At 43.7% G+C, this 26,906-nt stretch overlaps 1 protein-coding gene across 12 annotated transcripts in view; it reads left to right on the top strand.

The window, feature by feature from the left end:
- Positions 1-26,906, top strand: part of DOCK9 (dedicator of cytokinesis 9) — a 333,393-nt gene that overhangs the window by 142,314 nt on the left and 164,173 nt on the right. For all 12 annotated transcript variants that reach the window (XM_023740328.1, XM_023740325.1, XM_023740322.1 and 9 more), the window contains exon 2: positions 14,708-14,824. In XM_023740328.1, coding sequence (XP_023596096.1) covers positions 14,708-14,824 — 117 coding nt within the window. The remainder of the gene's footprint in view (positions 1-14,707; positions 14,825-26,906) is intronic.

Genomic DNA, 26,906 nt, shown 5'->3' with positions numbered 1-26,906 from the left:
ATTTTGGATTTCAGTGATGCTGTAGTACCCCTAGAGACTGGTGCTCCAGGCCCTTGGCCTGCTGGCCACCCCACCTTCCACCCCCTTTTTGCAGCTCTGTTCCAGGTATTGTGAAATACTGACTACTTTCTGAACTCACCAGGCTCCGATGAGATTTACCATAAAACTAATGATACTTAAGCTTCAGGCTCCCTTCCAAGGCCCTGGACCTCAGCCATTTTATATTCATAATTTGGTCTTTTTTAGCCATCCCCCCACCCCCACCCCAACACCACAATTGTACAAGTTTTGGGCCCTGCAAAATCTGGATCCATTGTGAGCATGCTCCTTGTTGTCTTTGTTTTCTCTGCAAGGAATCCCCAATCCATCCTGAGTCCTGGCTTACTTATTCATCTTCTAAATGCAGCTCTGACAGCCTCCTTTAACAAAAACCTGAAACCTATTGCTGTCTAGTTGATTCTGACTCATAGTGACCCTGTAGGACAGAGTAGAACTGCCCCATAGGGTTTCCAAGGAGATGCTGGTGGATTCAAACCGCTGACCTTCTGGTTAAGAGCTCAGCTCTTAACCACTGTGCCACCAGGGCTCTTCCTTTAACAAGCACCTACATTATTGGGTTCCTTCACTCATCCAACATACATTTAACTGCCCACAGTATGCCAGGCGCTGGAGTTAGCAGTGAATAAAACAGAAATCTTTGCCCTCATGGAACTTATAATCTAGTTGTGGGGACGTTGGGTTCCTTCTAGTGGGCCAGGTGCCCTCCTACATTCCTATTGCTCACCGTTCACACATTTGTCTCCCTCTGGATGGCCCAGTCTCGGGGGCAGGCCATGCCGTCCTTGTTCTTACCATGCTGTCCCAAACACCTGCACAGTGCACGTGGACAAGCTCAATAAATATCTGTGGAGGAAATAAACACATACTGTATTTTTACACAAATAACACATGCCTTCTACGTTTGTTTGCTAAGTGCGCTATGCTAATTTCTTTTTTACAGTATCATGCAAAAAAAAAAAAAAAAAACTGGCATAGTAGCACTTACGAAAATACTCCATGGGGAGAGGGCGCGGTTGGCAAACAAACGTAGGAGGTGCATGTTATTTGCGTAAAAATATGCTAACTGCTAATAACGTTTGTACATGAGGAAGAGGGGTGGCTGTTAATGTCCTGGGCTCACCTTAATTATAGAGAAATGAGGATTCTTCTTCATATTTGACAATTTGAAAAAAGTTGCATGGTATAAGTATTGTCTTAGTTATCTGTTGTTCTTAGGTGCTGTCAAGTTGTTTCTGACTCATAGTGACCCTATGTAAACAGAACGAAACACTGCCTGATCCTGAGCCATCCTCATAATTGTTATGCTTGAGCCCATTGTTGCAGACCCTGTGTCAGTCCATCTTGTTGAGGGTCTTCTTCTTTTTTGCTGACCCTCTAGTTTACCAAGCATGATGTCCTTCTCTAGGGACTGATCCCCTTCTGATAACATGTCCAAAGTATGTGAGACGTAGTCTTGCCATCCTTGCTTCTAAGGAGCATTCTGGTTGTACTTCTTCCAAGACATGTTTGTTAGTTCTTCTGGCAGTCCATGGTATATTCATTATTCTTCACCAGCACCATAATTCAAAGACATCAGTTCTTCTTCGGTCTTATTAATTGTCCATCTTTTGTGTGCATATGAAGGGATCTTATTTATCTAGTACTGCTATAACAGAAATACCACAAGTGGATGGCTTTAACAAACAGCAAAATTTATTCTCTCACAGGTTAGGAGGCTGGAATTTAGGACACCAGCTTCAGGGGAAGGCTTTCTCTGTCTGCTCTGGGGGAAGGTCTTTGTCATCGATCTTCATTGATCTTCCCCTGGTCTAGGAGCTTCTCAGCACAGGGGCCCTGGGTCCAAAGGACGTGTTCCGCTCCTGGCTCTTCTTGCTTGGTGGTAATGAGGTGCCTCTCCTCTCTGCTTACTTCTCTTTTATATCTCAGAAGAGATTCACTCAAGATACAACCTAATCCTGTAGATTGAGTCCTGCCTCATTAACATAACTGCCTCTCATCCTGCCTCATTAACATCATAGAGGTAGGATTTCCAACACATAGGATAATCACATCAGATCACAGAATGGTAGAGAACCACACAGTGCTGGGAATCATGGCCTAGCCAAGTTGACACACATTTTGGGGGACACAAGTAAGTAGTGAGAGACATGCTCAAGACGGTAGTGCAGGAAGACGTCGTGTGGCCCACACTCTTATTACCTGGCTTCAGAAGTCCCTTCCTTCTAATGGAAAACTGTGGGTGCCCCCCTTCCCCAGCAACACTGCTGGGGTCCTCTTCACAACGTTGAGAAAAGCACCATTTTGAAAATGGACTAAATATCTGTGAAGGATTTTTATCCTTCAGCTGATCAAGTGGCATTTATAGCCCTGCAGATAAATCAAGGAAGTCCTAAATTCTTTATAAGCAGACACAATGAATTTCTCATTCCTTAAAATAGAATGCTCCAATCATGACCATTTCCTTAGTTTGCTATTTCAAGAAGCAGCACACAGGATTTCAGCTTGTGTTAACATTTAATTACCAGAGGCACAAGGGCAAGAAACCACTGGAAAGTTCACAGGAAGCTATCATGTCTGCGGGAAGAGCAGTGGAATCAGGCAGGCTTTGAGCTTAGCTCTTCCCAGGGTTTTTGAGGTCTCTTACATGTTGGGCCAAAATTGAACTCATTTTGTGGGCAGACATGCTATCCAGGTCCACCGGATTCCAGAGGAATCTCATTTTCCTGGCGCTGAGAAGATTCCCTGGCTTCTGATTACCTTTGGATCTGGAATTTCAATTTGCATGAATGTTGGGCAGCCAGACCAAGCAGCAGATGCTACAGGGGAATGTGGGCTCAGAGAGCCTGAAAGGCAGGTCAATGGCTGGGACACTCTGGAGTCACCCTCTTGGCCCCGTGAGAGCTGTAGTCAAGTGAGCTCTCTGGGGGTTTACTGTGCTGTCAGCTGCTGTAGACCAGTAAGCGGGGCCTGGTGGGGCCTGGATATCAGGGACTCCACTGCGTCCATGCTTGTCCAGTAGGCCATTGTTTTAGCACCTCCTCCTTCAGATGAGGATGAGGACATCGGCGGGTCAGTAGTAGAATTTTTGTCTTCCACGCGGGACACCCAGGCTTCATTCCTGGCCAGTGCACCTTATGCGCAGTGCACCTGTCTGTCCGTAGAGGCTTGCATGTTGCTGTGATGCTGAACGCGTTTCAGTGACCAAGATGGACTAGGAGGATCTAGTCTACTTCCAGAGATCGGCCGATGAAAAATCTGTGGCTCACAGTGGTCAGATCCGCAGCTGATCATGAGGAGGGTACATAACAGGCATTTTTGTTGTGTGTGGGGTCACCTTGAGTCGGGGCCCGACTCAACGGCAGCTAACAGTAAGATGTGGAGTCCTTTCTTCCCAACCATTTCAACCCCACGGCCCCTTGCCTTAGGTCATTCCTGAGGTTCTCCACGGAAGCCAAGGTTTGAATTCTTTGTTAGGAAACCTCTGTGGACCCCGGGAATCCCAGCCTTCCCCGATGAGCCCGACACCGTCTTCTCTCCGGGCTCGGTTCCACAGAACCCTCTGTGAGTCCCCTCTTGGGGTCTACCACCTGCCTTCTTTCTTCTCCGTCATGATCCTCTTAAATCCCGCTGCTTCCGGGGAGATGACCCTAATGGGGTGGCTCTGAAGTGCTTCTCTATACATTCTGATGCCCCAGTCCTTCCTGGCACCACCTCCGCCAACGGCCAGTGTGGTCTATAATGTGAGCAGCTGTTAACGTTTTCTTGGGCTCAGCCCTGAACTTCAGTATCGTCTTTACTATTATAGTTTCCTGTGTTTGGTCCTTTGTTTCTCTTCTTGGTTAACGTCCCTGCCATTGTTGTCTGTTGGGTTTTCTGTGTTCCTGGAGGGTGGAAGAAAGCTTATGTAAACAGATTGGTGAAATTGAAGGTACACGGAGCACTACAAAGAAAACGACTAAGTAATCACTGTCTTGCAAGCAGTACGTTCAATAACAAGAGTGATAGCAGCCACATTTATTACGTGGCTACTGTGAGCCAGGCTTTGCGCCAGGCACTTTAAACGCCTTTGCTCAGTTGAGTCTAACCACAGACACACGTGACTGCACAACTGGCCTTTCTTTTTCTTTGTTTAATTGTTGTACTTTAAGTGAAAGTTTACAATTCAAGTTAGTCTCTCATACAAAAATTTATACATACATTGTTATGTGACCCTTGTTGCTCTTCCTATACTGTGACAGCACACTTCTTCTTTCCACTCCTGATTTCCCGTGTCCATTCAGCCAGCTCCTGCGCCTCTCTGCCTTCTCACCTCACCTCCAGACAGGAGCTGCCCATGTCTCATGTATCTACTTGAGCTAAGAAGTGCTCTCTTCACAAGTATCATTTTATGTCCCATAGTCCAGTCTAATCTTTGTCTGAACAGTTGGCCTCGAGAATGGTTTTAGTTCTGGGTTGACAGAGAGTCTGGGGGCCATGCTTTCCGGGGTTCCTTTAGTCTCAGTCAGACCATAAAGTTTGGTCTTTTTACTAGAATTTGAGTTCTGCACCCCACTTTACTCCTGCTCCGTCAGGGACTCTCTGTTGTGTTCCCTGTCAGGGCGGTCATTGGTGGTAGCCGGGCACCATCTAGTTCTTCTGGTCTCAGGCTGTTGGAGTCTGGTTTATGTGGCCGCTTTTGTCTCCTGGGCTAATATTTTCCTTGTGTCTTTGGTTGTTCTTCATTCTCCTTTACTCCAGGTGGTTGGGACCAATTGATGCATCTTAGATGGCCACTCGCTAGCTTTTAAGACCCCAGACAATAACTGGCCTTCCTTAACCACTGTGTTATACAGCCTTATTTGATCAGCATTTGTGTTGTACATGTGACCCTCTTGAGGCAGATCCAGATTTGGGGATAGAAGAAGCTTAAACAACTTTTGAGATCTTCTTTAAGAAAAATATTTCTAAATTACAAATGTAAAGCAAAGCATAAAAGTGAATAATTAGAATTTGAAAAGCAAACACAACAAATTGCAAATTTAAAAAATCCAACCAAAACTATAAATATCAGAAATAACGGTTTACCTGCCTGCCTCTTCCACCAGTTGAAGGCTTCTTAAACTCAGTTCTGTGGCTGTTCTTCAGGGAATTATAACCCTCCACCCAAAACTGTGTATAAAAGTGTGGAAAGTAATGTGTGTGTGCATCCTTTCTGGGGAGGGAGAGCCCAGAATCTCAGAGGAATTTATAACCCCATGGAGATTAAGAGGCTCTGGAACTGTGGGCAAGGACTCCCGAGTTCCTCTCTGAATTTCTAACACAGTTACTAGGGTGCCACTGAAGCCACTGTAGACCATCTCAAACTTAGACTGCATCAGGATCCCCTGGGGAGGTTGTTAAAACAGATTGCTGGTCCCCCACCCCTGAAGTTTCTGATTTCAGACTGGCAGGAAGCCTTTGTAAGGAGGTTGCAGGTGATGCGGACACTATGTTTCTGTTCTCTGAGAACTGTTCTTGTAGACTATTTGTCCCCTGAAAGTTGCAAGGCCTCCCTTTCTGATTTTACTAGTAACCTGAGAAATGAACGTTTATAGATAATGACTTTTTAAACTTCCAAATGAGGCAGAAAGCTGAAGGACTTGTGTATAGATGGAGTTACGTTTTTTCACACACTGTAAAGGCAGCATAATCACACACTGTACATGTTCTGAAGGTGGTAGACCAGCCCTCTCACGCTCAGGGACAGCACAGCCACCTTGAATATTTAAAACTCAAACGTTTAAATGATCAAAACATGGTGCTGATGGCCTGGACCAGCTCCATCCGTGACTGCTGGTTCATATGCGGAATTCTGGTTTTCTTTTGAAGATAGAAAATCAAAACTTTACTTTTAGAGCTATGTTGCTAAGGGAAGAACTGAACTTAAGCATGTTTAAAACAAAAAACCCACTGCCATTGAGTCAATTCCGACTCATAGTGACCTTACAGGACAGAGTAGAACTGCCCCACAGGGTTTCTAAGGAGTGGCTGATGGATTCGAACTGCCGACTTTTTGGTTAGCAGCCGAGCTCTTAACCACTGCCCCACCAGGGCTCCTAAGCATGTTTAGACAGCCTTAAAAACCAAAGATATGGGTGATGAAAGTGTTGGAAATAGATGATGGTGATGGTCGTGCAACACTGGGAATGTAATTAATGTCTCTGAATTGTACACTTAAAAGTGGTTACAATGGCAAGTGTTACGTTATATCTATCTTACCACAATTAAAAACAAAAGGCAGAAACAAGGAAATGTGTCGCATCTGTGCTAAGCCTTTTTTCTTTTAAACCAAGAGTCGGGGGATTTCCAGCACAGGGCCATGTCTGCGAATCAGCCCAGTTTCATTTTCTTTCTCTCTCTCTCTCACTTTTGCTTTTATTATGGTCAAATATATCTAACATAAAATCTGCCGTTTTAACTATTTTTGAGCGTACAATTCAGTGATATTAATTAAATTCATCCACAATATTGTGCAACCATCACCACTATTTCCAAAACTTTTTCATCACCCCAAGCAGAAACTCAGTACCCACGAAGCTGTAACTCCCCGTTTAGCCTGATTTCATTTTGCTGTTAGTGGGATGTTCTTGTCCCCACTGATGCTGCGGACCATCAGTTCCCTCCCCTGGTGGACTCTTCCTTACTCGTATTAGCGCCTGGAAGCGTTCAGTGGAGTTGAACAGCAGTGACCAGCTGTAATCAGTGACTCGTCAGTGTAAAGGAGAATAGAAAGTAGGTTGTTACATTCCTAACCCACAGTCCAGTGAATATGGTGGTGTGACTTCCCACCGACCCACCTCCAAGTGTCCCAAGCCCCTCTCTTGCATTTTCTCTTGTGTCTTCTCTTTCTGTTTTTATCTTCCTGCTGCTCTGGATCTTCTGCCTCCCCCACCCCTATGTCCTCTCTCTCTTATCTCTCACTCCTCTGTCCCTCCTTCTGGTCCCTGCTCTCTTTCTTCCCTCCCCAGTCTTCATTCTCCAGTCTTTCTCCTCTGATAGTTTCTTTCTTTCTTCTCTCTGAAGACCATGCGTAGAAGGAAGCATGGTGCCGATTATTTGTATTTAAAGCAATAGATTTTTGTCTTGTTCTCAGGTTAGGTAGCCGGTGGGTTGCTCTTAGTTGATTCTTTTTCTTTGGAGCCAGTGATTTTGTTCCTGTAGCTGCTCAAGCCCTCCGCCCCAAATTCAGTTTCTTTTTCTTATTTCATTCAACGGTCTAAGGGCTGGTAGAATTTCAAATCTTCCCAATCCTTGACATACTAGAGAAGACGTGTTAATTTTCCATGAGATTTCACTTGTGGCTGAAGTCATTTCCTTGGGCTTCCCTGGCCAGTCTGTGTCGACAGTCTCGGCTAGTGATGTCATTGTACACACTCTCCTGCACACGTTCACTGCGCGAGAGCGTCCGTGACACACGCTCACCGCGCGAGAGCGTCCGTGAGCACCGACGGTGAAGAGGGCAGCCCAGTGTGGGAGACAGGAAAGATGCTGTTTGACAGAAGACCTGTGCCTAGTCCACACCTGCTGATTACTTGATGGGCACTTCGGGCTATTAGCTCAATGTGTGATCCTCAGTTTCCAGCCTCAGGAAAAATGGAGCGATATCTTCTTGCCCGTCTATCATGGTGTTCAGTGCCTGATAATCTGTGTGAAAAGCACGTTGAAAGTTAAACACTGGCACAAGGAAGGCGATAGTAACACCCACAACATTGGTTGTTAGCTGGCGGCCACATACACACAGAACAGAATGGAACGCTGCCCGCTCCTGCACCATCCTCATGATCTGTTGCTGATCGAACCATCATGACCTATAGGGTTGTCATTGGCTTATTTTTGGAAGTAGATCACCAGTTCTTTCTTGCTAATCTGTCTTAATTTGGAAGCTCCACTGAAACCTGTTCAGCATCATAGCAACACGCAAGCATCTGCTGATGGATGGTGGCTGCACATGAGTGCATTGGCCAGGAATCCAACCTAAGCCTCTTGCATGGAAGGCGGGAATTCTACCACTCAGCCGACAATGCCTTATATCCACAACATTGAATTCTGTTATTGTATGCCTCCAAGATACATTCAAGGGAAAACGATTTATCTAATTAACAGAAGCCTACGTGACTTAAAATTTTGTCGCATAATTGACCTATGAGCATTTTTTGTAGTTTTTATTCATCAAGTCTTTCAAGCAACTGAAGTTTAGTCAAGTAGGTGAGAAATAATCATTACATATATGTAAAAGATATAAACATGTTGCCTGGAGACAGGAAACACACCAGTGATTAAACTTGGAAAATTAATATGAAGAATTCTTAAATTGGTAAAAGGAGATCAACTACTGAGAGGTAAAGATAATTGTAAAGCATGGGTCAGCAAACTATGGCTCTTGGGCTAAATCCAGCCCTTGTTTTCGTAAAGTTTTATTGTAACACAGCCAAATCACTCACTCACTTTTTGTCTACAGATTGTGCACCAGAATGGTAGAGTTTAGTAGTCGCCACAGAAACCATGCAACCTGCAAAGCCTAAAATACTTATCATCTGGCCCTTTACAGGCAAAGTTTGCCGACCCCCAACGAAGAATATGTGAATGGTAGATATAGGGAGCAGAGGCAGAAAGAACAAACTTGTAAGGAAAGAACAAACTTGGAAGAGTGCACCCCCCTGCCGTCCCAAGGCTGAGATTCCGACCTAGTTGGAGAGTGTGGTTGTAGCCGACTGGACAGTGAAGAAGTTTGCTGAGGGCCTGCAGCCTGGAGCTGCTGAGCTGGCGATCACTGCTGGGGTGCCAGCAAGACTCCTGGGATGCTGTCGTTGGGGTACCAGCGAGACTTCTGAGCAGCTGCTGCTGGGGTGCCAGTGAAACTTCCTGGGGGGGGGTGTGCCGCTGAGTCTCTCACAGAAAGCCCCCACTGGCTGCTGTGCTGGAGGGGCAAGAAGAAAACAACCCACATCAGAACCAGAGAAGAGCCCTTCTCAGCAGTGCCTCTCCAGCATGCTCTATGAACAAGGCCCAACATAGTGTCAGCTGGCGAAGGAGAATTTTTTGTGTTTTTTTGAGTTTTTAAATTTTTTTTTATTGAGTAAAGGCAGAGAGAATGTGATGTATGTCCAGAAAAATTAAACCACCAGGATGTCTCGATCTGTCCAGATGGAAAGCTGTGGACACGAACGTGAACTCACGTGGCCCGTGTCATGACTGTGTGGCGAGCACAAGCGCTGCTGTTAGAAAGCAGGGCGAAGGAACGTGGCTTTAGGGCTGAGACGCAGTAAACTGGTAGCTGATACAGTTCACCCTTTTGGCTACTCAGCTTCCATACACATCCTTCTACATGCGTTTACATGAGTCGGAATCGCCCGATGGCAGGCAGCAACGATGTGCATTTGTATTTCTCTACAAAGATGAAACAACTCTGTTGCCACCTAAAAGCTACAGCTGTCGTATAAGTGAAGATGTTCTCACTCCCTTCTCCCAAATTGAAGAGGCACAGTCCCGACAGTGCATTGCTGGCTACGCTTTATAACTGCTCTGATTGTCACCTTCTACAGTACAGGCGCTCTGCCACCCGCATGTGAGAATTTGTTTTCCTTCTGGGTCTGCTTTCTAACTTTTAACAAATCATTTCATACATTTTAATTGAACTAATCTCCATAATAAGACGTTGTATTTCTCTTCTGAGATTGAAAGGCTTTAAGGTGGGTCTTACTTATGACGGGGTTTATTGTAGAGTGTCGGTATGCTTTACGTTACAACTAAGACGTGTTGCTAGTTCTGAGGCACTCTAGCCAAGCCACGCCCATAGTTCCCCCTTTTGCTGATTCCATGGGATGTCTGTGAACTCTAGGGTTGATAGTAACTTTAGAATTAAGGTGATGGGAGAGAAACTCTAGAATAAGTAAAACAGATTCACCCCTCTTAAGAAATGTGTAAGGCACAGAGGGAGATGCTAAATGTATAACGCAGGATGCGTAACCCAGATGATGCTGTGCTCTGATTGGATGAAACGGCATCTAGGAGCTCAGGGGATGAAGGGATCGTGTCAAACTGGGTCATGAAGGAAGGTGCTGTGAAGAACTTGGCAACTGAATTGGAACTGGAATGATACACAGGATTTAAATCAAACAAAAAAAAAGTGTTTCATTTGTAAATCGCTAAGACATGCAGATAGCATAAAGTTCAAATATAAAATAAAGGAAGTTTCTTTCTGCTCTATCCCTAAACTACATAGTTCCCTGCTCTAGAGGCCACGTGTGTGTTTAACTCCTGGCCTTCCATTCCTTTCCTTTGTCTGACCTTACAAATGGCAGCATAATATACGCAAAGGTCTATTCCTTGCATTTGTTCCTTCATTCAACAAATATTTATTCAATACCTACTGTCAGACACTGTTTTAAACCTTGGGATACGTCAGTGAACAAAAGAACCACAGGACTTACATTATAGTGGAGAGAAGTGACAAACAGTAAACACAGTAAGTAAGTTATACGTGATGATCAAAGGTAATGCTTTCTGTGGGGCTTAGGAGCCCTGGTGGCACAATGGTTAAGAGCTTGGCTGCTAACGAGAAGGTCAGCAGTTCGAATCCACCAGCCGCTGCTTGGAAACCCTATGGACTCGACAGTAATGGGTTTAGTTTTTATGGAGCTTGGGAGTGTGTGTGTGTGTTGGGGTGGGTTGTGATAATGAATAATGTTCAGATTAGTGAGGATGAAAGTGTTTTTTTTTTTTTGGCGGGAATGGCTTGAGTTAGCAGGAAGCAGGTGGGGGAAGGGAAGACATATCCAGGAGAGAGTCGACAGCCTGGCTTGCCTGTGGACAAGGGTTTGTTTGGGAGAACAGTGAGAAATGAAATTGGACCAAATACCAAATGGTTTTGAATGCAACGTTTTAAGACTTTTAGAATATTCCGTGTAGTTAGTGAATGAAACCCAAACCCATTGCCGTTGAGTTGATTCAGACTCCCAGCAACCGTATAGGACACAGTAGAACTGCCCCATAGGGTTCTCAAGGAGTGACTGGTGGGTTCAAACTACTGGCCTCTTGGTTAACAGCTGAGCTCTTAACCTCTTCACCACCAAGGCTCCAGTTAATGAATGAAGTGCCATTGGATCCTTTTGAGCAGAAGGGTGACCATGATGGAGGACACATTGACAAATAAAGAGCAACTTGGCTGGGAGGACAGTGTCAGGGAGAGGGCTTTTGCAGTGGGAAAGGTGCAAACAACCTTTAGCCGTGGGATAGAGGTGTTTATTTAAGTAAATCCCTGTGGTGACGAGACACGCAAACTCTGGGTGGCAACTTGATTTAAAGGTGTATTTCTTTAAAAATATTTTTTTTTTGGAAAATTTCAAACACAGAAGTTGAGAAATAGTACAATCAATACCTATGTATAGTTCCTCGGTTTCAGACATTCACTTTCTGGCATTCTTCTTTCATACTTTCTCTGTTTTTGCTGGAATTTTTTTTTAAATGAAAATCCCAGGCATCATATCATTTCGTGGGTAGAAACTTTGAACCAGGAGTAACACTGGGCAGATGTCACTGTCCCCTGCCCAGGTGGTCTGAACGAACCTCGACCATACTGGTGAGGCAGTGGAGGGAGTGTGCTGCTGGTCCTGGTGTGACAGGCAGGGGATGGGAAGCACACAGCTTTGACTCTGGGCTTCCAGGCTCTCGGTCGTTCGGAATTCACCAGGTAGGTCAGAGGAGAACACAGTGTCTGCCCCATTCTGGACTGTGTGTCCACCTGACCTCTTTGGAATGGAATTTTGTTTTATTGTTGTTTTTGTTGTTGACTTGTGATTTAGGAGACCACGTGTGTGACAGAGTAGAACTACTCCATGGGGTTTTTCAGGCTGTAATCCTTATAGGTTCCGACTCATAGCCACCCTATCGGACAGAGTAGAACTGCCCCATAGGGTTTTCAAGGAGTGGCTGGTGGATTTGAGCAACTGAGCTCTTACCACTGTGCCACCAGGGCTCCTTAATCTTTATGGAAGTAGATTGCCAGGCCTGTGTCTTCCGCGGTGCCACTAGGTGGGTTCAAACTGCCAGCCTCTTGGTTACCAGCCAAGCACAAAGTGTTTGCACTCTCCAGGGACCTTTGTAATGGAATTTTAACTTCCAGTATCCTATACTCTGTCATTTAAGGAAGCTATGTGCATATTTGGGGTTATTAGGTATATGGTCGTGGTTCCTAAGGAGAATGTTGTTGATCAGAATAGCCATTCGTTTTGCCAACATATATTGACTGATTACTACGTGCAGTGTAACAATAAAGGAATGAATCATTTTTTTTTTATTGAATTAAAGTATTTTGCAAAATATTTTTATTTTCTGTGACAGTTCTTCAAAAATACTTGGTATAAACTGCTCTTTTTTTTTTTTTGCCCTTTCTGAGTGTAACAACAATTTAATATCACAAAAGTTTTTAGGAAGAAATTTTCTATACTTTCGCTATTACAGACTTAATATTTCTTTTTGCATAATATTTAGTCTCTGTCCATAAACATGTATTTTACCTGATTATAATAATTGTGCACTGCTTTTTTTTCTTAATGTGCCATGAAATTTTTATAGAGTTTCCTTAAATCAGGTAACTGAAGTTAAAGATGAACATTTCTACATATATCAGAAAGAACAAGCTGACTGCTCCATCCGACAGCTGCAGCATCTCAGCAGCTTCACACAGTAGCTGGTTTGGTTCTTGTTAAAGGGATATTTCGGTTTCTGTTTTAAGCAGGTGGCCTTTGGCACAGTGATTCAGGGACCCAGATTCCTTCTGTCTGCGGGGTCCAGCTTCTCAGGCCTGAGTCCACAGCTAGACTCTGTGCATGTGGCTGGAAGGGTGGAGTAGGAAGAGAATGGAGGTCACATGGAAGGTTTTACGGGCCAGGCTTGGCAGTGGCTACATCCCTTGCACTCAAGCATGCCATTGGCCGGAAGGCGGTCACATGGCCACACCTAACCACAGGGATGCTGGGAAGTGTAGTCTAGCTGTATTAGGAAGGAAAAGAGATACGTTTGACATTGGGGAACACTTAACAGCCTCAGTTGTAATTCTCGATTTAGATGGTAAATATCATAAATTTTTAAAGTATTTCCTATACTGTATATAAATTGTCATTTAATATATATTTAACATTTTTTGAGATTATATCAGATGATTATACTTAAAAAAACTTGCAGTGACTATTGATATAACAGAATTAATTACTTTCAATGAAATACAACATTTATATATGGCAGCGGGTTTGGTTTGGGGGGGGTGTGTGTGTGTGTGTACGCCTTTTCAGCACTTACCATACTCTACTGTAGTTAGTTGAATATGTATTTTCATCCCCACCCTATCCTAGTCCATGTAACCACCTGTCTGTCAGTTTGTTGTACTGTGGTGGCTTGCATGTTCCTGTGATGTTGGAAGCTGTGGCACTAGTATTTCAAGTATACCAGCAGGGACACCTACGGTGGACAGGTTTCAGTGGAGCTTCCAGACTAAGACAGACTAGGAAGAAATCTAGCAAATGAAAACCTTATGGATCATAACAGAACACTGCTCAACTCACTTGCTTTGGACATGTCATCAGGAGGGATCAGTTGCTAGAGAAGGACATTATATCTGGTGGAGTAGACATGGATTGGCACGGTAGCTGCAACAGTGGACTCGGACGTGCTGGCAGTTGTAAGACTGATGCAGGATCAGGACTGTTTCCTTCTGTTGTGCGTAAGGTTGCCTTGAGTCAGAGGTGACTTGACGACAGTTAACTACAACAAATCTCAGTCGGTTCCTGCACTTGGAAAGTGATCAGTAAACGCTGTGGCAGTGACTGATGATAGATGAAAGATGTTTACTGAGAAGACTAACTTTGGGAACAGCTAGAAAAGACATGCTTTCCTTTCTTTTCCTACTTTTTCTTCTACTCAGTGTGTGCTAGGAATAGACATTCCCACCCCTGAGGTTCAGTCTCAGGCCCTAGTTTAAGTAGTCCTTTTTTTTGGTTGCCTGGTTTGGCTCCAGCTCACGTTTTTCTGAAAGATTTTATACTCACATTTTCCTGTGTTTAGGTATTACAACATTTGAGTGTTTAGATATATCTGGATACTTAGGGATCTTTTGAGACTCACAGGAAGGGTCCCATAGAACCTTGTATGAAATAGTGAGTTCTTGGCCATATTGGGGTTGCCATGAATTGGAATGAACTTGATGGCAACTGGTTTACTGGTTTTGGTGGATGTGTTAAGGGCCTGGGCCCAAGAGGGGGTGGTGGTGTGGCTGGAACCATTCTAGAAATTCAGCCTTCACTGCCAGGCCATGGCTGGACCCGTAAATAAAGCAGCTCTGGCAGACCCTAAGACTTGGAATGAGAGTAGCCTGGGCCCAGGTGCCCCAAGAAGGAAAGCCAGAGCCAGTGCTTCTGAATCAACATGGCTATCTATAGACAGCATACCATAAAGCTTCTCTTTGTTGTTTTGAAAACAACTTTTATTTTTTGTTTCTGTTTCTTTTGGATAGCAAAACTAACACTCTCATTTTAGAAAAGTTGGAAAATACAAAAACATAGTGTTATGAAGTTTTTTAATCTTAAGAAATTACATTTATCTATAACAATATTTCAATTATGTTTTTGCCTTCCAGGCAAAGCCAAAGCTAATTGAGCCACTTGACTATGAAAATGTCATTGTTCAGAAGAAGACGCAGATCTTGAACGATTGTTTAAGGGAGATGCTGCTTTTCCCTTATGATGACTTTCAGGTAAATAACCTTTAAGTTTCTAGAATAGAACCATGTGGTTGGTTTTTGCAAGTAGTTCTTTTCTGTTTATTTATTTGGTTAGTTGATTTGTGATTTTAAAAGATGAAAAGAAAATATTGAGAAAAGTTATATCATTATATTCCTCCAGGTATATAAAAACCTGATTTGGTTTTTCCAGTAGTATACATATATATTCATTCACGTATGTGCATGTGTATGTTTTATCTTAAATAAAATACTCTGCCCTGGGCTGATTTACTGGGCAAAACTACCTTCTGTGTTTTATGAGATTCACTTAAAGAGGAATTTATATTTTTTGCCAAGTACCTTAGAGTCTTAAAGATGGGATTTATTGGGAGAAGTGGAGGGAGCATTTTGTAATGCATCCTTTCAGGATGATACCTGGGGAGATTGTGCCATCAGAGAGACACTGAATTATCTGGGCTCACAGAGATGGGGTTAGAGGCTAACTGGGAATTTCCTGAAGCCTGCCCCTCTAAAGCAATGATAGGTGCTTGTGAATAGTTTCCCAAAAGAGCTGTTCCTTGAAGGACAAGTGTAGCTCAGTAGCCAGCAGAGGACTCAGCACAGGTCCTGTTGTGAGCTCCTCTCCAGAGAGGGTGCTTGAAGTCTTCCAGGATGTGACCTATGGCTAAATGACCTGCAAGAGGCTTTGAGGCTGTTGAGGAGCAAGAATAATAGTCTTCCCCCAGAAGTCCAGTGCTGTCAGATACCCGGTGTCATGGAATGAATTCTGTTCCCCAAAAATGTGTGTATCAATTTTGCTAGGCCATGATTCCCAGTATTGTGTGGTTGTCTACCATTTTGTCATCTGATGTGGTTTTCTTGTGTGTTGTAAATCCTGCCTCTATGATGTTAATGAGGTGGGATAGGAGGCAGTTATGTTAATGAGACAGGACTCAATCTACAAGATTAGGTTGTGCCTTGAGCCAATCTCTTTTGAGATATAAAAGAGAGAAGAGAGCAGAGAGACGGGGGACCTCATACCACCAAGAAAGCAGTGCTGGGAACAGAGCACATCCTTTGGACTCAGGGTTCCTGCACTGAGAAGCTCCTAGTCCAGGGGAAGATTGATGACAAGGACTTTCCTCCAGAGCCAACAGAGAAAGCCTTTCCCTGGAGCTGATGCCCTGAATTTGGACTTCTAGCCTCCTAGACTGTGAGAATAAACTTCTGTTTGTTAAAACCGTTCACTTGTGGTCTTTCTGTTACAGCAGCGCTGGGTGACTAAGACATCTGGCAACCCAGAGTCACCTGGGTGTTCTAGGAGGTTCTGGCTGCTTCCCTTGCTCTCCTGGGACCTGATCTGGATTCTGCATTCTCCTCTACCTGGATGCTCTTACCCATGTGTTTCTCTACCTGATGCTGCTACCACCCAAGCCTTGGAAAACAGACCTAGTTTCTGTGAACTAAGCTGCCTTATTTTTTAAGATTCATTGATTCTTTGTTGTTTAATTTAAAAAATACTACATACTTATTTAAAAAAAAAAAAAGAAATACTGAAGTAATTGACATTAAAACCTCCCCTCCACCTTCTTTCTAATCCCACCTCCCAGAACATAACCCACTATATTCAGTTCTGTTCAGTGCTGTGCATACTCAATTGTCTTTAAAAGCTTCCATGTTAAGTTGTAACCCTTGAGGTTTCTTCCCCCTACCAAATTTAAGACACTCCAGTTTAAAATAGAAGCGAGAATTTTCACAAATATTTATCCTTTCTAACTTGTTAGAGATACGTGTGCAGAAAAATGATTATTCTTTAGTTCTCTTCTGGGGAAAAAAATGTCCTGGGAAGGAAGTTGACCAGTAGTGTGATGTCGCTGCAAAGTATGTTTCGCTGGCAAACAGTTATCATGCCAAAAAATGACACGCTTTAAAAACTTCGTTACACAAATAGACTACACTGCTAAAAGACAGATTAATGGGAACCACAGAGTTTGCCTGTGATTTTGGCAACACATTTACCAGTCTGAGAAGTCAAATCAGATGATTACAAATTATGCTACATGTTGGCTTATTTTTCCTGTAGTGTGCTAAAGGTTACCTCAGGTTTCTTTGAGCATGAAATATGTGTTGTTCTTGGTATTAATTCGACTAACAAAGTAGTTTTGAATTTTGCAACCTAGAATTGCAGAAGTTTTTATTTGCCGGCCCGAGATAAATTTGATTTAGAAACAACAAACAAAAGAAACAGGATACAGTTAATTTAGCATCATCTTTTATCCCAGGAGCAAGGAGCCTGGGTGTTTAAGCAATTGTGGAATCAGGTGATTGAAGCATTGAGACAAGCCCTTGTCCCTTTTGCCTGTGACTACCTCGCCTGCAATACTGGGCACACATGTTCTAGGAGAGGCAAAGAACTCACTGACGCTTTGCTGGCCGAGGATGAATGAGCAAGTGTTGCTTTCTGTTCTCGGGATGTTGTATCCCCATCGCAGTAAATGTGAGGGACTCAGTTAAGTTTGGGTGCTATTATTTGTTTTCTCGCATACTGCCGTCTCCTACCAGCTAAGGCATTTACACTGTGCTTGTTAAACTAATTGGTGGAAATTAGATAATTTCTGAAATAGAAAGTTTCAGGTGAAACAGAGTCTTACACACGTAGTATACTTTCTCTGGTGGTTATTGAACCTTTATTGTTCTTAAAGTTATGTGACCTTACCTTGCTCACTTGGCATAAGTCTGACATTTTACTTTCCCTGAGGAAAATTGTAGGTAAGCTTTAACAGGCAGTGAGACAGGGTGATGACCTTTATGATTAAAATTCTTTAGATCAAGAAATGTAAGTTGACTTGTCACTTAAGAAATGACAAATCTCTCTACAACTGAGTGTAATGCCCGGGACTTCCACCTTTCCTGTCAGTCATGGAATTCTGGGTGGCGTCTGACCATTGATCCCAAATCATGATGCTCCTTCAAGTGGAAGTCCTTTACCAGATGATGTTGGTGGTGACTTTCTTGACTGTTGAGTCCATCCACTGAATCTGCATCAGGCTTTTAAGCTCTTTGTATTCTGGCTTGTTAACAGAGTTTACTAGTGTACAATTACATAAAGTGATAGAATATGAAAAAGGTAGTAAGTAATAACAGTCCCTGATTGATGCACACAGTTAACACACTTGGCTGCCAACTGAAAGGATAAAGCTTTGAGTCCACCCAGAGGTGCTTCAGAAGAAAGACCTGGCAGTCTACTTCCAGTAAACTAGCCATTGAAAACCCTGTGGAGCACAGTTTACCCTCACACACATGGGGTCACCGTGAGCTGGAGTTGTCTCAATGGCAACTGGTTAGTAAGTAGTGAAAAACGATGTTGGTAGGCAATTTATGGATGCCATGAATATTTTGTGAAGATGAGACTTTGGTGTCTGATGTAAATGAACAAAGGATAGCATTTGTATGGAAGGAATAAAAAGAGCATGTCGTTATAGGAATTCTGCGCTATGCATGTGTGAAACTCTATTGTCATCACTAGAGGGGTGTGCGAAATCGGGGTGAGCAGTGATTTCTCAGGTACTGTCTCTGCTGACACTTTATGGTGTGTTATCAATATCAAATCTCTTGGCAAGAGAATTTAAAAGAGAAGGGAGGCATGCATAGCGAAGATTATTTATAATTAGCAAATCCTAAAAAAAAATTTCACTTTTGGAAATGTTCAGATACAGGAGAATCTTAAGAGTGTTCTCAGCATTGTATGGAAAAATGTGGTTAATCCATTTCCCTTTAAATAACATCCTGCATTTTATTTTTCCTCTTCTACTTACATGAGATGATAATGATCTACAAACTGCTGACCTGAAAAGGAAGCCAAGCCCCGCTACTTATAAAGGGCCTGGAAGTCCCTGATCTCATTTCCCATCTGTCCTTTTGAAAAGGAAAAAAATTTTTTCACAGTGTTTTATCCTTGCTTTTTATTACATGCTGCCAAAAAATAACCTCAATTCTTTGTTTTTGGCTTCTTACTGAAAAATGTTCTTTTTATGAATTCCTCGAAATTTCTGCCATTTGAAATTCAGTGGCCAACAATGTAAATTTCCGTAAACAGTGTGGTTTCTGAGATATTAGTTCATGTCTAGGATTGGACCTACCTGAAAAATCTGGGTAAATAATATTTCTCCATTGACATTGGCCAGATCTTCAGAAGATGAGAATTTTAACTCTAGTTCAAGTAGTAATGCATTTTACAGAAAACAGTGATAGATAATTATTTTATTTTCAAACATTCCTTTAAAAGAAAAGCTTTTTTTTTTTTTTTTTCCTTCCAGATAGCACTGCTCAGCTGAGGTGAAGAGTTTGTTTAGCTTATATTTATAGCTACACTCCTCTGTGCCGGAGGCTCAGCTTTGTGAGGTGCTGGGGACTGTAAAGATTCTATAACAGGGTTCCTGCTTTCAGATTGTTCAGAACTTAGGAGAGAAGATACAGTCGTGTATTAATATTAATAATGAAACAGAAGGCGAATGTGATCAGTATCATGACAAAAATCAAGTCCCATGGGAGATTCATCTAGTAATGCTAAGTTTGAGGTGTTAGTGGGACACGCAGGTGCTAGCAGCTCTTTGTTGTCAGTTGTCCTTGAATCAGTTCCAACTCATGGTGACCCATGTGTGCAGAGTAGAACTGCTCCTTAAGGTTTTCAGCGCTGTGACCTTTTGGAAGCAGATCGGCAGGTGGGTTTGAACCTCCAACCTTTCAGGTCGTAGTTGAGTGCTTTACCATTTGTGCCACCCAGGGACATCTAGCAGCCCTGTCAGTGGTTGACAATGAGGCAGTTCTGCTCCCTTGGCTTTAGGCACACCATTCTTATAGTCCATCTGCATGACAACTCCATCTTTAGAAACACCAGAGGCCATGGCTTCACCCTTTGAAACCTCAGAGGTTGTAGCCATACCCCTGAGACTGAGGCAGCTGGGCTTCATTGATGGCAAAGGGTGATGGGAAGAAGCAGAAAGCTAGGAAAAGAACCAGGAAACTGTGGGTCATGGAAGCCAGAGAGGGGAGAGTTTGAAGAAGAGGGGAGCAGTCACATCCTACTGCTTCAATGGATGAGATCCAGGACGAGGTCATCAGCCTCTATAACGAGGGCATCATTGCCAACGAAGATAGTTTCTAGCCACAGGTAAAGAAGCAAGTGGCTGGAGCACAGAGGTTAGAATTAAATGGTAGGAGACAGAAGGAATTGTATAAAATAGTGCCTGCATAAATGAAATAAAGTTTTACCCTCTTACAGATAGAATAAAGGATATTGGATAGATCCAGTATTCCATCACTACATGCTTGTATTCCCCATGTCAGTTCACATCCTTTTTTTTTAAAAATTTCTTTTTTAAAAAATGATGTTTAGCTCACATTTTAAGTAGGTGAGAGAGAATGGTAAAAGTTCTGCAGGTGGTAGAATTATGGATAACACTGCGAAGAATGGGAATTCCAGAATACTTAATGGTGCTCATGAGGAACCTGTACATAGATCAAGAGGCAAACATTCAAAAAGAACAAGGGCATACTGCATGGTTTAAAGTCAGGAAAGATGTGTGTCAGGATTGCATCCCTTCAACATACCTATTCAATCTGTATGCTGAGCAAATAGTCCGAGAAGCTGGACTCTGTGAAGAAGAACAGGGCATCAGGATTGGAGGAAGACTCATTAACAACTTGCAATATGCAGATGATACAACCTTACTTGCTGAAAATGAAGAGGACTTGAAGCACTTTCTGATGAAGATCAAAGACCACAGCCTTCAGTATGAATTATGCCTCAACATAAAGAAAACAAAAATCCTCACAACTGGACCAATAAGCAACATCATGATAAATAGAGAAAAGATCGAAGTTTATCAAGGATTTCATTTTACTTGGATCCACAATCAACACCGATGGAAGCAGCAGTCAAGAAATCAAATGGTGCATTGCCTTGGGCAAATCTACTGCAAAGGACCTCTTCAAAGTGTTAAAAAGCAAATATGTCACCTTGAAGATGTCACCTAATGTGTGCCTGACCCAAGCCATGGTATTTTCAGTCACCTCATATGCATGGGAAAGCTGGACAATGGATAAGGAAGACCGAAGAAGAATTGAAGCCTTTGAATTATGGTGTTGGTGAAGAATATTGAATATCCTATGGACTGCCAAAAGAACAAACAAATCTGTCTTGGAAGAGGTACAGCCAGAATGCTCCTTAGAGGCAAGGATGGCGAGACTATGTCTCACATACTTATGGACATGTTATCAGGAGGGACCAGTCCCTGGAGAAGGACATCATGCTTGGTAGAGGGTCAGCGAAAAAGTGGAAGAACCTCAACAAGATGGTTTGACACAGTGGCTGCAACAATGAGCTCAAGCATAACAACAATTGTGAGGATGGTGCAGGATGGGGCAGTGTTTCATTCTGTTATACATTGGGTCACTGAGTCAGAACTGACTCGATGGCACCTAACAACAACAATGCTTATAACTAATGAGAGATAAACACCAAACCCCTTGCCATCGAATTGATTACAACTCATAGCAACTCTATAGGACAGAGTAGAACTGCCCCATAGAGTTTCCAAGACTGTAATCTTTACGGAAGCAGACTGCCACATCTTTCTCCAGCAGAGCAGCTGGTGAGTTCGAACCACTGACCTTTCAGTTAGCAGCTGAGTGCTCAACCCCTGCTCCACCAGGGCTCGTTAATGAGAGGGAAAAAAAAACCCCATTGCATTGAGTTGATTCCGACTCGTAGCAACCCTATAGGACAGAGTAGAACTGCCCCATAAAGTTTCCAAGGAGCGCTTGGCGGATTTGAACTGCCGACTGTTTGGTTAGCTGCTGTAGCTCTTAACCACTATGCCACCAGGGTTTCCTAACGAGAGATAGAAGGACAATGTTACTTACATACATGATTAATGTATACGTTTTAGTATAGTAAAGATGACCACCAGGCATGGATAGAGGAAGATTTGAACCAAGGATGGTATCTTAAGTCAGAAGTACCTTAAGCAGATGAGATTTATGAGGTATGTATCTGTAGCATTAATCACATGTCCTTCATTATAATTGTTTAGAACTGTAAGAATGCTTATTATTTTCTCCTCAAATAAAGAACAAAGTCTCCATGAGAACAGCAAACCATAGTTGTTCTTTTCTTACAAACCATGGCTTTTGGAAAATTCATTTTTGCATTCCCTGAAGTTCCTGCCAAAAAAACGTGGGAAGACTGGAGATCTGCTCCCGTAAGATCACAGCCTGGAAAACCCTATAGGGCATTTCTGCTGTCACATGGGGTCACTAGGAGTCGGAGTCAAGTCGACGACACACACCACCACCAACAGGCACTTCCTGTGTACTGAGTGAATGGATGGAGTTGGGATCTTGGCATTAGCTGCCTTTGGGATTATATCAGCCTATGCCAAGGTGGCAGATGAAGGCAGTAGGAGAGGGGGGAGACACAACTTGTTGGCCTGCAAAAATCAAAACTAATAAAATCTAAAAAAAAAAAAACCACACAAAAAATCGAAAACAAAGAGTCCTCATAGCGAAGGAAAATTTGGGTTGTAGCTTCAGAATTAACAGATGCCGTTGAACATACTTGCTGCTGTGTGGCATGCAGTTGCTTCCAACTCATGGCAACCCTATAGGACAGAGTAGAAATACCCCATAGGGTTTCCAAGGCTGTAAATCTTTACGGAAGCAGACTGCCACATCTTTCTCGTATGGGGCTGCTGGTGGGTTTAAACCACCGATCTTTCGAATAGCAGACGAGCAGTTTAACCACTGCGCCACCAGGGCTGCTTGTTTAATATATGAGCAGGCGCGAAATCTTTATGGTTCCTACCCTGTGAGAGGATCTGGTGTCTGTATCTCTGCCTTTTTCTGCCGGGGTTGCCTGGGAAAGCTGGGTATTGCTGATGGTGTCCTGCATGGGTTTGTGCAGCCTGGAGTCAGCCTGGAGTGTGCATGAGCTCCAGAGAGGACAGAGTCAGAAAAGGCAGCAAACTTCCCTGGCGTCAGAAGTACTCAGATCAGAAGGCGTTTCCCCTTTCCTTAGCGTTTTATCTGCAAAGTACAATCTCTGCTCCACTATGTGTGAAATAAGACATTGGATGGCATCCAAGGAGCTGAAATGCTGCTCTGACAAGACCTACGTGGTACCAGTAAATACAGAGACATTCAGTTAATTTGCAATGCGTAAGTGAAGCTTTATACGTGAACAGTGAGCGGCATATGAGGGAGTGTGCCTTCCAAGGGAGACCTAAGAGGGAACTTCTTTGATGTATTAGAATATCCAAATGATGCAGATGAAGCTAGGTGTTTATACAAACATGATCCTTTTAACAACTAAAATTACAGTCTAAAGAAAGACATGCAGAGACATATGTAGATAACGAGGAAATGAAATAAAGCCCGCTTGCTTACACCTTCAAGGTTATGTTCCGAATGGAATGCAGATAGATCCGAGGGCTGGCAAGCACTGTAGACACTTTGTGGTCCTGGCTCGTGCAAACAGTTTGTGCTGCACCACTAAGCGAGAGGTCGGAGGTTTGAACACACCCACAGTGCCGCAGAGGAAAGGCCTGGTGATCTGCTTCCGTAAAGATTATGGCCAAGAAAACTGTATGGCACAGTTCTACTCTGTAACACCTGGGGTCTCCATGAGTCACACGTGACAGCAACGGGTTTGGTTTTTTTGGGAGACACTTGGGGTGGTGGCAGGATCCAAGATTTCGCTGTACAACCACTAGATCTTAGCCCCAGCTTGCTATTACTAATCTCGACCCTTTGGTAAATGATGAAGACTCCTAAAATCGATTTTCTTAATCTGTAATTGAAGGATATCTTTTGTCCTGCCATTTCTCTTAGATCTGTGAGAATCCAAAGCAATGCCCCATCAATTCAGGAAAGGTCTGTGCACGCTCTCACTATTGCCCTTCAGTCGGTAGGGCTGGAGCTGAGTGACTAGCGGGCTCCCTGGCACCTCTTTTCTCTCCTCCAGGTGACATCATTTTATTTTTGAGGGTGACAGTTTTTAGTTGCAGAGTAAGGTTGGTGTGGAGCAGGCTGAGTCACCATCAAGAGTCTGGACCTGCCACCTTGTCCCTGAAAAACCACAAGGCTGTGCTTTTTTCATGATCACTTCACCATCCTGACTTGTACAGGGTACTTAGGAAGTGATTAAAAACTGGTTCTTTATAAAACAAAACAACACATAAATCTACTTAAAAAATGAACTTAATTGATGAGTTTAGTCGTTAAAGGTTGTGAACATTCACCTTGTTTAGTTATGGTTGCCTGTATTTGAGTGGGAAGCAGGAAATGCGGGATTTTGAGAAGGTGGCAGAACAAAATTTTTATGGCTCTCAGAAGGTCTACTGGAACTTGTGGATGTACGTAACACTTCCAGAAACAGGTTATTATAGGGTCACAGAAGCCATCTCATGTCTTCCCACTTGCTGAGACACTGCCTCATTTGGAACCCCAAGTGATCTCACAAGTAACCAGAAACAGTCCACGTTTTCAAATCGCTGCTGCCTATTCACTCAACATTTATCTTGTGCCCGGTGGTAATATTGGGTATTGGATAAACAAAGATGTCTGAGATAGACCCAAGTTCTCATCTAGTAGGAAATACGGGAATGTTTTTGAGAAATTTCAGTAGCATGGCCCGTGTGCTGCAGGAGCCCCCAAGGGCCTTACGAGCAGCTCTGTAGCCAGGCAGAAGGGACTGGTACCTCAGGGAATCAGAAGAACTCCAGTACTCCAGAAGTACTCCAAGAGCAGAAGAAGGGTCTAGAAAAGTAGTTATGAAAGATCAGGCTGTGCGGTTTCTATTCTGGTGCGCTGGGGAGTCACAGAAGAATGGAAGCTGAGGAGTGAGGCCGTCAACAGTGGGATGCCTGGCAGCTGTGTGGAGAATAGGTCGGTGGCCTCATGGAGGGAAGGTGTGCACATGAGCCAGGATGCTACACGTGTTTCATACAAGACAGCCCTAAACTGGGTGCCTTGTCGTGGGGATGGACAGGAGGGAAAGTCACTGTGGGCCAGTGGCCTCACAGATGGTGACCCCGCTGAGGGAACAGAGAAGGGTAGCCATGGATGGAAGATGGGGGAACCTGCAGAAGGCGGTGAAGAGGAACAGTTGGAGAGGTGAAGAGACTCCCTCTAAGAGGGTAGCTTTGTAGAATCTTGTTACGTGAGTTTAGGCTCTCAGAATACATGAGAAATGTACATTTCTCTGCCCATATCACGGTTCAGCCCTTGTGACATTATTTTAGTTTCTTGGGAGTTTTTTCTTTTTTCCTTTCAATACATCCTTCCAGAAACATAAAAATAATTCCTTCCCTCAGATCCTTGACTTGTCCTATGCTTTGTTCAATTATTTGCAAATTAAACCCTGACAATCCTCAGGAAACTGAAAAAAAAAAAAAAAGCACCCATCCCTGTTGCCGTCCAGTTGTTTCCAATTCGTGGAGGCCCTATAGAAAACTACTCCCCTGAAAATGGAATTGTCTGATGTTAATAGAACACAGTGGGTCAGCTGCCAAAGCACGGACTGCTCCGGGAGATGTGGGGACGCGCTGTATGAATTTTAGTTTCCAGCCTAGCTTGGTACTGAAGCCTCTCTAAAGCAAGTCATAGGCTCAGAAACAAATGCTCCTGCCAGATATTTGGAAAAGTTCCATTACTGCTATGCTCAATAAAGTCAGAGCAAAGTTCCCAGAGTTGTCTAATAAGAATGTTTTATATTGCACTGGCTACAAAACATTTGATGTACAGATGCCACCAAGTGGGGCTTAGAGTAGATATCAGAGGGACCTAACTTACGGACACGTGAGGCAGCATGTGGCTTGGCTCAGGCTGCAGAGGAAAGGAAGGAGCTGTTGGGAGCCATATATCTAACAGAGTAGTTCACAGTCTGAGATAACTTCAGAACATTAAAGTGAGCACTGTCTCCATTTGGCCCAGCTGAACACAATGAAAATTCAGCCTAGGGTTTATTCATTTAGCAAGGGAGATGAGTGAGACCCCAGGGAAGCTAGTTGGAAGAGCTTCATCTCTCTGAGACCCCCTGGGCTTTGCCTTTTGGCTGGGTCCACTTCCCTCCTGTCTTAGTGCTCTAGTGCTGCTGTAACAGAAATACCACAAGTGGATGGCTTTAACAAAGAGAAGTTTATTTGCTCACAGTGTAGTAGGCTAGACATCCAAATGCAGGGTGTCAGGTCCAGGGGAAAGCTTTCTTCTTCTGTTGGCTCTGGAGAAAAGTCCTTGTCATCTTCCCCGGGACTAGGAGCTTCTCCACGCAAGAACCCCGGGTCCAAAGGATGCGCTCTGTTCCCGGTGCTTCTTTCTTGGTGGCATGAGGTCCCCACTCTGCTTGCTTCCCTTTCCTTTTATCTCTTGTAAGATAAAAGGTGGTGCAGGCCACACTCCAGGGAAGCTCCCTTTACATTGGATCAGGGATGTGACTTTAATAAGGGTGTTACAATCCTACCCTAATCCTCTTTAACATTAAAGTACAATCACAAAATGGAGGACAACCACACAATACTGGGAATCATGGCCTAACCAAGTTGACACATATTTTGGGGGGACCTGATCTCGTCTCATCTCTGCCGCTCTAGAGTTACTCATCTATGGCAGAATAAAGTCTGTTTCTCTGACATGCATACAACCCTCAAAGTTTGAAGGGATAGTTGCGCTAAGTGAAACAAACATGAAAACAAGCTAAAGCGTGGAGATGCTTTATATGGAATTACAAACAGGGGCAAGGTTGATTGCTAAGCAAAGCTAGTCCATATGTTAGCCCAAGGGTGAATTGGAGTTGGGCTGTGAGGCTTGGTGGGCTTCTCTCGCTGTGGGGCCTGATGGGCTTCTCTCTCTTTGGTGGGCTTCTTTCACTGTGAGGCCTGGTGGGCTCCTCTCTCTCTGGTGGGCTTCTTTCGCTGTGTGAGGCCTGGTGGGCTTCTCTGTCTGTTTGAGGCCTAGTGGGCTTTTCTCTCTGTGGTGGGCTTCTCTCTCTGTGGGGTCTGGTGGGCTTCTCCCTCTGTGGGGTCTGGTGGGCTTCTCTCTCTGTGGTGGGCTTCTCTCT

This window comes from Trichechus manatus, unplaced genomic scaffold, assembly GCF_000243295.1.
Source record: "Trichechus manatus latirostris isolate Lorelei unplaced genomic scaffold, TriManLat1.0 scaffold00153, whole genome shotgun sequence".
NCBI classification, from domain to species: Eukaryota; Metazoa; Chordata; class Mammalia; order Sirenia; family Trichechidae; genus Trichechus; species Trichechus manatus.
This window is presented reverse-complemented; position numbering and strand designations above follow the sequence as displayed.